This window comes from Sycon ciliatum, chromosome 7, assembly GCF_964019385.1.
Source record: "Sycon ciliatum chromosome 7, ocSycCili1.1, whole genome shotgun sequence".
Classification (NCBI taxonomy): Eukaryota; Metazoa; Porifera; class Calcarea; order Leucosolenida; family Sycettidae; genus Sycon; species Sycon ciliatum.
Genome location: NC_088649.1, coordinates 18,790,615 through 18,800,832, shown reverse-complemented (window position 1 = coordinate 18,800,832; position 10,218 = coordinate 18,790,615). Strand labels below are relative to the sequence as shown.

Sequence of the window (10,218 nt, the reverse complement as noted above, 5' to 3'; positions counted from 1 at the left end):
TGGAGTATAAACCTCACTGCAGTATAAACCTCACTGGGGTATAAACCTCACTGGAGTATACACCTCACTGGAGTATAAACCTCACTGGAGTATAAACCTCACTGGAGTATAAACCTCACTGGAGTATAAACCTCACGGCAGTATAAACCTCACTGGGGTATAAACCTCACTGGAGTATACACCTCACTGGAGTATAAACCTCACTGGAGTATAAACCTCACTGGAGTATAAACCTGACTGCAGTATAAACCTCACTGGGGTATAAACCTCACTGGAGTATGCACCTCACTGGAGTATAAACCTCACTGGGGTATAAACCTCACTGGAGTATAAACCTCACTGGAGTATAAACCTCACTGGAGTATAAACCTCACTGGGGTATAAACCTCACTGGAGTATAAACCTCACTGGGGTATAAACCTCACTGGAGTATAAACCTCACTGGAGTATAAACCTCACTGGAGTATAAACCTCACTGGAGTATAAACCTCACTGGAGTGTAAACCTCACTGGAGTATCATATTTATCACCGTTAATTTGATCAATGGAGTATAAGACCCCCCCCCCCCCACACACACACACACTAAGAATGGACATCGAACTCATCGTATATCTTGTTTGTCCTCTGCAGTTATGCCCGTGGTTCGAATAACCCCACCCACCCAGACTGTTCTGAATGGGACTATTTCAGAACTAGTGTGCGACACCACAGCTGGTACACCACCATTCCTCTTCTCATGGTTCTTGTCCTCAACCGAGATCACGGTGGGCGTCACGAGCAACGCTACGACGTCCACACTGCTGGTTGATACGGCCGTGATGCAGACTAGGTCCCGTTCCTACACATGTAGGGTGACGCTGGATCAACCACTCCCGGCCAATCAGCTTTCTGGAACGGACGTCGGCACTCTGCTGACGGACTGTGAGTTGTCATGCCATGATGACATGCAGCACGGTGGTTTGTTATGCTATCAGCTGTATTGTGGTCATCTGTACAAACAGACCTTGCACAGCCACGCAAATCCGTTTTCCACGAAAAATATCCGGATAGGCGAGGCAACCGGATAATCGAACACACCTACATGCACTGTATGTATGCATGTCACGTGCTGTAAATCGGTAACCAACGATTTTCTTCGGGTTGGCGAGGGATCCGGATAAAAGAGGACCGGATAAGCAAGGTCTGACTGTACCACAGTAGTGCTACAGAGGTTATGCGAATGATGCACACAACTGCAGTAACAATAGCCCGTACATGTAACCCCAAACCAACCCGGGACTACCATATTCACCCATTTTAACACTGGCTCATTGATCCTTGAGCCGCGGTGATGTTCCCATGGTTTCGGAAAATTCGTCACATTTTGATGATTGATATCAAGTACACAAGTGCTGGTTTTCGCTGGCCGGGGCTCATATATATATGCATGTGTGTATGTATGTGTGCATGCACGCGTGTATGTGCACACGTGTGTGTGTGTGTGTTTCTGCTCCACGTTCAGTCCCACCCGTGGTCTCGGTCAATGACGTCACTGGAGTCGCCGGTGAACGGATTGAAATCGTGTGTCGCATCCGCAGCGATCCACCACCGGCGTCGAATCAAGTCGTTGTGGTACTGAGCAGTGGTATGGTCGTGGGACCTTTTTCGATTTCCGTTGTCAGTGGGGCGCCACCGACTACTACCTTTCGTTTCCAGATCCAGACGGCCGACCCAGCCCTTCATGCAGGCCCGGCAGTCTGCCGCACCAGAGTAACTCTTGACAGCAGAACAGTAGAGGTTAACGGTTCCTTCAACATCGCTGTTGGTAAGTACCAACCAGAGAAAAACTATAATTATGTGCAGGGCGGCGGACACGGTACGGTCACTACGGTATTGACCATACCACTTTTTGCCCCAGGTACACCGTGAATCGATAAAATACACTGATCTGGGATCTAAATTTCCAAAATTTTCGGCTCAGCTGCCACTCCCCCACGAGTAAATTGTACTTCAGATAGCTGACCGTACCACACTAAAATACCTTCCGACGCCCCTGATGTGTATATCAGGGTGTTAAAAACTCATTGCACTCCGTAGTGACTTGTATTAGAGCCTATCTCATAAAGAAGTCTGTTTTGAATAGAAGCTTGATTTTCAAGTTTCACTGTCGGCAGATGGCGGCTGATTATAGTGTTGGTGTACGTAGAAATACCTGGTTTGAATGGAAGCTTGATGTGAATAGAAGTCTAGCCTGCACATCGGCTTCTACAGGAATAAGTCTGGCTTTAATATGTATGATTGACTGTGTGGATTCGGATGATACAGTTTCTCTTGCTTTCATGGTTTTGCCCTTCAGATGTTCTGTTACTGGATGGAAGTGGCACGGTGTTCCGAACAATGTACCGCGAGAACCAGCTTGCTCCCACCATTCTCTCACTGCAGCATTCAGCCTCTCTGGTTGGAGAGTCAGCCGCCTGCCAGGCGTCCATAGAGCTAACAGCGTACGTAGCTGTGTGCACGGTTTGTTGTGCATCGGTGTGTTTGTGTGAGGATGTGTGTGTGTGTGTGTGTGTGTGTGTGTGTGTGTGTGTGTGTGTGTGTGTGTGTGTGTGTATGTGTGCGCGCGATGTGTGTTCTTGTGTGTATCTGATTTGGTGAGTCAGTTGCCAGCCAGACGTCCACAGGGCTAAAGTTGTACATAATGCTCTGAACTTGTGCATGCGTGTGCGTGTCCTGTCATGTTGGTCTGTAGAATGATTTGACCCCAGTCACATCAAGGCGCACACTTAACCTGACTGGCGCAATCAGTTGTTTGACTGGTCCAGCTGCAACACAGGCAGTGATACGGTCGTGTATGATGTGGCGAGTAAACACAAGCCTCTTACCAGCTAACACCCGTCGCTGTGCGGAGACTTGGTCCGGCTATGGCCTAACCAATCGCACTGGTTCCACCGGCTCTGTTTCGCAGTCAGTGAATACACCGGAGGAAAGCATGACACGAACCTAAAACTGGGCAAGGAACTTGTTATCCGATGCGACTAAAATTCCACCGCAAACAATAAGATTATTAGCACGTTTCTTCAACTGTATATGAAACTGCAGTTTCAAATACAGCTAAGAGTAGAGACCACACACTGCACTTGTAACAGATCGAAGTTGATATTTGAAGAAAGAGGCTGAGCAGGATACTGCACAGCGCTTGCATATCAGATAGATGTGAATATTGTGAGAAGGAAGGTGAGACGATCAGAAGGTAAAAAAAAAGGAAGGTAAATGGGTGAGAACTGTGACAGCACTAATTCAACTCATTATAATATTACAACGTTTCGGCAAACTGCCTTCACCAGATACAGACATTGTATATTTATTTTTTACTTTCTTTCTCACTCCTGTGTGCAGCCACACCATACGTGCCCCCACCCCTAACGCACCTCAGTCACATGCACAGTCACGCGCACACCCACATGCACACGCACACAGCAACAACAAACAACCTCTGCGGGGACAGCAGCAACAGCAAGCAAGTGTATTGTTAACTCACGGCGACAATAGTAAACAGCTTTAAAAAAGCAACTCAACTAGATCATCGAAATTAATGCAGTCTGCAATCTGAGCACACCGCCAGCGGTGTGCTACGGAAATATCCAAACGACTCAACAAAATAACCATTCACTAGGGCGGGCGGGCATGGGCACTACACTTGCAAAGCAAGAAGAAAAAGAACGCCGCAGCCGGAGCGCATGCTCCTAATATCTAGCATTTGCGAGCAGCAAATGTTACGTCATGCAAAAGAAAGACAAAAAAGAACTACATTTCTCGTTTCTTTCCTACGTCAGCCAACGAGAAATGAGGCATGTTGTTTGCTTCTTTTTTGGTGCATGTTCCCGTGTCCCATGTTAGGTCTTCTGGTACCTTGGATGATGTGGCATTCGAAAAGATCTTCCCCACCAAGGCGGTGATGTCACCTAATATTATGGTGAGTCAGGACGTGGCTTTCTGTGCTTCGTTCCCGACTAGGATGCTGGGTCGAAGCAGTTTGTGTTGATCTGCAGTTGTGACGGCAACGCAGTGCTAGTAGGATGCTAGTAGGATGTTGTTGCTGGATGCTGAGCTCACGCTACAGATCATCTGATCACATCATGGCTGGAAATGCTTTGCATGGAGTGGGTGATTACATCATCACTTGAGATTAGTTGTATAGAGTTGCACTTGAAACACTCCTAACTCACCCAGAAAAAAGTCAGTGTGGCTTTCACTACGATGGTAAAATGAATGGTGACATGCAGGGTGGATGTCTGTTCTTCGTGAGGAAACATCTGGGTGCGCCTTGCATGTACATTCCAGTGCGGCTTCCACGCGAGAAAAAACTAGGGCTGAAACGACCATTCAATGACTCCTAACGATCAACCAACATCATTTACGATCGATATATTGGTTTTATCGATTGAAGAAATTCCACGATACCTTTGCTACGTTAGACGTTTGTGGCTGTGCACTGTTGACAACTGTAGACATCTGGACATGAACTAGAAATTTTCAATATTGTTTCTAGAGTGAATAATTTTGTCATCGCCCTCTGGCAACTGCTCTTACGTCCGACCTCTCCCACAAATGAACCGAAAGGACAAAGTCGTCTCTCCCAATCTCTTTCAAAGCCACAAATCAATTTTACTGCGCTTGCAAGTACAATACATAACAGTACTTGTATCCACTGTCGGATGGAGTGCAAGGGCTAGAATACTGTCACTGATATACATGCATGAAAAATCGTTAGCACTCGTTTTGAACACTGACCATTATCGATTGCACTCTTAACGATCGTATGCGAGTTATCGGTATCATTGTTTCAGTCCTAAAAAAATCATACTTTCACCAGTGACTTTCTCAGTACATATACTCGTTGTGAGTTTTATGCTCAATTGTACTCCTCTTACTGTTCAACCTCTGGTCTAGTTGGTGAACTCAGACTCATAACTTATGCCCTGTTTTGTTATTTGTTTTCCTCTTTTCTCCTCAACTTTTATATTCTACAGAAGACATTCTTACCGAGACAATTGGTGTACACGTCAACAGATGGTATGCCAATCTCGACCGAGGATATCTTGACCATTGTCCAAAACACGGAGTACGCGAACACTCGCGAGGAAATATCCATGGCCGACCGCGTGGTAAGTGTGGCGTAAAGTAGACCCGTCTGTTTGTCTGGATGCATGTCTGAATGCATGTATGTACGTATGCGTGTATGTACGTATGTATGTAGGTTGTATGAAAATAATTTTTATCTGTTTTTTTTGTAACGCTATTCCACTGCTTGAGACTTGCATCGACTTCAACACCCCCCCCCCCCCCCCATAATTAGGGCCTTATAATTAGCCCTTTTCCAAAGATGCTCACCACTTTTTTCGCAACTTTTTGAGTTGGTACGAGGTGGGCATCCGCACCTTCCACAAGCTCAGCTAGTGAGCGAGTGCAGGTGGCGGACTCTTCGACCACTTCCCCGTCGACAGCCAGAGGCTCGCAAGAGTTGGTATCATCACGGACATAACCCCCGTTCAGCCAAGAACCAGAGGAGTCAGAGGTCACGGACTCTCCAAGACTCAAGCATCCATGATCGCCCTCAAATTGTGACAGATCATCATTGTCTGTTACATTGTTCGGGCCACGTCTCTGGGCCACCTCACCCCGGACTCCCAACACTGCCTCGCGAAAAGTTTCCGCACATGAGCGTGTCAAATGGGCGCCCAGGCCTTTGGTAGACCCACAGGCGTGACCGCAAGCCCGACATTCGTAGGACATGTTCGCACTTCTGTCGCGTAGCTCAAGAAGTGTGTGCACCGCCTCGTGGTGTTCGGGTGCAAAGTCGCCCAACCCTGCCCTCGTCGCCCTCTTGTAGGTAGTGTCCCAAAAGTTACGAACCCGTCTGGATTCGAAGCCCGTTACCAGTGCGATTTCAGTTGCACACCTGCAGCCGTGCACCCCGATAGCGTCAAAGAAGGTCTTGCGATCCTCCTCCGACCACTGAGAACCCCGACCCACCCCTCTCTCAAGGGATGGGACCAGAGCTCCCTCGCGATGCGCGCTACGTTGGTGTTGCGCCCTTCCTCGCACTGTCGCGAACTCCTTGTCGCAGACAGGACAAACAATCGAACTCTCCTCCACGGGTGTGTCAGCCGCCACCCCCACAGCCTCCTTATCACAGGAATGGCCCTGCTTGAAGCAGGAAAACACTTCTCCGCACTTGGAACAGAAAAACTCTGCCACCAGCTTGGATCCATGCTTCAGTGAGTGATGACGCCCTAGACTCGGCCAGAGGTTGTACGCGCCTCCGCACACCGGACACTCAAAACGAGTACCAGCAACATCGACACGGAACGGCTCGGAATCACCCTCACCATTCCGCGCAGATCCCACACTTAACATCCCAGAATCACCTAGGCTGCCCAGTGTGGAGACAGTGTCAGACAGCTCGGAATCACCCTGACTGTACGAACCGTCATCTGCCACATCCTCCATCCCGTCTCCTTGACGTGTCCCTTACCCGACAGAGTTCACTGCCAGGTTGTAGCCGAAGCTACCACGTCTCCCCACCTGTTAGCGTGTCCGTATCCGATGGGATCAAGGGAATCCCCCCCTACTCAGACAAAAGCTTGCGCTACCACGCTAACGTTTCCAACCGATCAGCCTCAAATGACGTGTCCCTTACCCGACAGAGTTCACTGCCAGGTTGTAACCGAAGCTACCACGTCTCCCCACCAGTTAGTGTGTCCGTATCCGATGGGATCAAGGGAATCCCCCCCTACTCAGACAAAAGCTTACGCCACCACACTAACTTTTCCAACCAATCAGCCTCAAGTGACGTGTCCCTTACCCGACAGAGTTCACTGCCAGGTTGTAACCGAAGCTACCACGTCTCCCCACCTGTTAACGTGTCCGTATCCGATGGGATCAAGGGAATCCCCCCCTACTCAGACAAAGGCTTACGCCACCACGCTAACGTTTCGAACAGATCAAAGATGATCGCCACTGCCAAGTAATAGCCACCGCTCGTCGCGTGCACCAAACAGTCTAGTTCTTAGTCACACATGCACTCGAAAGTAGCGTATACGCGTAAGCGAGGTCGCAGGAGCGAAAAATGGCATGGCAACGGCGAAAAGCGGAACTTCAGCTTCAGCGGAAACTCCAATCCGCTTCCGCCAAAATTTCCGAAGCGAGACTGTCGCTTCTGCGGATTCGCTTCATTCTCCGTACTGTATGCACCACAGTCCACTTTACTCTCATTTTCCGCCAAAGTAGGAGTTTGCCCTGTTTGTATGTGTGACCATACACATGTGGTTTCGCTGGAGCGACACCAGGCTCGCTGCCGCCGAACCTCGTCGCCGAAGCGAATCCCAGGGCATGTGCATGTGCTAAGGAAGAAATCGCAACTTTCGCAACTTTCTTCATTTTCGCGAACTATCTTATATATATATATATATCTGTGCTGCGCTGACGAGTCCACAAAGGACGAAACAGTTCTGTCCGCAGATTGAGTATTTCGCTCCTGCTCTTGTAGCAGTTGAGCACTCTTGCGTGGGGTAGTGCCTTTGCTGTTTGCGTTATGCAGAGCTCACTGACTTGTCAGTTTGAGCACTCTGGCAAGGTACGTTCGGGCCTGATTGGAAATTTTTATTTCCATTGCTATCAGGCTCGGCCTCATTTCCTCTGTGCTGCGCTGACGAGTCCACAAAGGACGAAACAGTTCTGTCCGCAGATTGAGTATATATATATTTATATATTTATTACAACATCTCAAGACTCGGTGGAAACACCGGCCAATGTTAAAGAGAGTGGGTGATTGCCAACCACGGCGATAAATAAAAGTAAGGGGAGGGAAAAAGAAAGAGTAGCAAAATGAACAGCAACAACTCCGTAAAGAAAGAGAAAGATAATGTCAAATAAAAACAGTGAAAAATACAGAGACGCAAAGGACATGTGGATAATGAGCTATGCATGTCGTAGTAAATAAGGGGCGGCACGGATCTTAAACAGGCGGAGTGAGGTCAGGTCCTTAACTTCTCTGGGTAGAGTGAGCCAAACAGAACAAGCAATAAAGAGAGGGGAGCGCAAAAGAGTGGATGAGTTACACTTAGGGAGTAAGAGTGAGTTTCTAGTTCTTAGAGAAGAGAACCAATTAAAACACATGAGATGAGGTGGGCACAACTCAAGCTTAATAGAATGGACAAGAGAAGCCAGGTGTGCACTGCGTCCATGTGATAACGGGGTTGTGTGAGCGATTTTATAAAGGGCGGATGATGAGAGCATGCGGGGTTGACGGAGGAGAATTTTAAGGATTTTCTTGTGATGTATTTCAAGCTTTGCAGCAGCGGAAGAGGATAACCCAACCCAAGACGTATCTGCATAATGAAATATTGGGCGAAGGTAGGCGAAATAAAAAAGAAGCTTGCAAGAAAGTGGGAGGTAGGAGCAGTGGGAGGAAAGAATTCCTAAGGATTTACTTGGTTTTTTACAGATATATTCGATGTGAGGTCTTGCAACTTTTCCGCAACCTTCGCCCCTAGGCATGGGGTCAAAAGGTCAAGTCACAGAGCACATGTCGGACAAATGCATCCTCGCTCATTTCTCACCTGCCTTCAGACTCATTTCAGAGAAACAGTAGATCACTGGTAGTTAGGAAAATGTACATTCCATTTTCCGTGCACTGGAGTGATGTAGGATACCTGCAACAAGCTACTGGCACTGTGTCAAGTTGTGGTTCACAGCAGGAAGGGTTGTACGAGTTTGGCGTCGCAGCACTTCTCCTTTTTTGGTGGTTTTGCACAAGAACTCTCACCTTTTAAGTTGCGATGTCAGCAACTTTCGAGCTTTTTCTGAAATATGGATGCGGTTTCAGCAACTTGCACTTGTTTTGGCACGGTTGGGAAAAGCATAATATGCGAAAAATTATGGCATCTTAGTGGAAACAGGCTAGCATCAGGGCAGGCCGAAAATTTAATGCGCCGAAATGTGCTTTAGCCCCGGGAGGCCGAAATTTCAATGGGCCGAAATTTGTAGATTTACGGCTTGTTGTTCCTTCACACAACTTCATGTGATGTTTGTGTACCTTTGCCTTTCATCTCAGGTACTTTGGGAACTTCGAGACTGCGAGAACAACGTCATAGCGACAGCAGAAACATTCATTGAAATCGAACGTGTCAACGACAACCCACCTGTGGTGATATTCAACATTTCTCCAGGCATCGTGTGACGAGCAGAATATTAGCTAATGCCAATGATGTAAAATTCAAGAATTCGTAATATTTGTGGGCCGTGCTAACCGGCATCCACCTCTCTGCAGCATTTTACCTCGCTATTTTTGTTACTATTTATATGCAATGGACATAGTTAAATCGCTACTCGTGGAGTTCGTAAGCAGATACTTCGAAGTAGATTCTTTTTTTATTCTTTCAATAGCTATCTTTCTCTAATTTTCGCTTCCAGTCTCTCTCTCCCTCTCTCTCTCTCTCTCTCTCTCGCTCGCTCGCTCGCTCCCACTTCTGTCTCTCCTTTGCTCTCACCTCTCTCTCTCTCCCTCACTTTCTCCCCCTTTTTTCTCTCTCACTCTCTTTCACTCTCTCTCTCTCTCTCACTTTCTTTCCTAGAACCTCTTTCTTTCCTATTCCCATCTGACACTAGTTTCTCCTAGTCTAGTGCTGTCCACACTCGGCATCTCTTCTCGAACCAAACAATTCGAACCCTTCAACTATCTGGATTTTCCTACTCCCAGGTCGCTTATGCAGGTTTACATTGCAGCTTGTTTGACGTGATCTTGAAGTAATCACAAGTGTTTAATTTTGTACACTCCTCTCTTAAACCAGCACTCCCAAAGTTTTGGGAACTATTTTGACGACTGTCCTCCGAGGACAATAATTATTAGAAGTGCACATCTGTATCTGGTGAGTTTCTCAAAGTTGACGGATGTGCACGGGATGAGTGGTGTGGGATTGGATTTCATTTACTTGACGTGACCGGGCTACCCGTATCGCAAGCTGTCTTGAGATCAGTGTATACCCTATGCTGCGGGAATACAATTATGCTCTGCAGAGGCCTTAGGACTGTAGCCGTAATTCAAATACATGTACAAGGAACAATTCCCTTGGGAAGTGTCATTATTATTGATATCAGCCATTCTCAGAAATGTAATTGACAACACGGAGTCTTGTTCCACTGTACTGTGTGACGCAGTCTTCAGTGTTAGAGCC

The 10,218-nt window shown here is 47.4% G+C and overlaps 1 protein-coding gene across 1 annotated transcript; it reads left to right on the top strand.

Annotated features, from left to right (window-relative positions):
* The first annotated feature begins 633 nt into the window (after positions 1 to 633).
* Positions 634 to 9,889, top strand: LOC135821669 (uncharacterized). Its single transcript, XM_065334668.1, has 6 exons — positions 634 to 922; positions 1,503 to 1,805; positions 2,337 to 2,481; positions 3,881 to 3,956; positions 5,014 to 5,148; positions 9,099 to 9,889. The coding sequence occupies exons 1-6, from the start codon at positions 634 to 636 to the stop codon at positions 9,222 to 9,224; spliced, it is 1,074 nt and encodes a 357-aa protein (XP_065190740.1). The 3' UTR covers positions 9,225 to 9,889.
* Positions 9,890 to 10,218: the final 329 nt, after the last annotated feature.

Excerpts from the sequence above, each read along its gene's own strand:
- LOC135821669 (XM_065334668.1), top strand. The coding sequence starts at position 634 with ATGCCCGTGGTTCGAATAACCCCACCCACCCAGACTGTTCTGAATGGG. Across the intron at positions 923-1,502 it reads CGGCACTCTGCTGACGGACT|TCCCACCCGTGGTCTCGGTC; the intron begins GTGAGTTGTCAT and ends CTCCACGTTCAG. Across the intron at positions 3,957-5,013 it reads TGATGTCACCTAATATTATG|AAGACATTCTTACCGAGACA; the intron begins GTGAGTCAGGAC and ends TATATTCTACAG.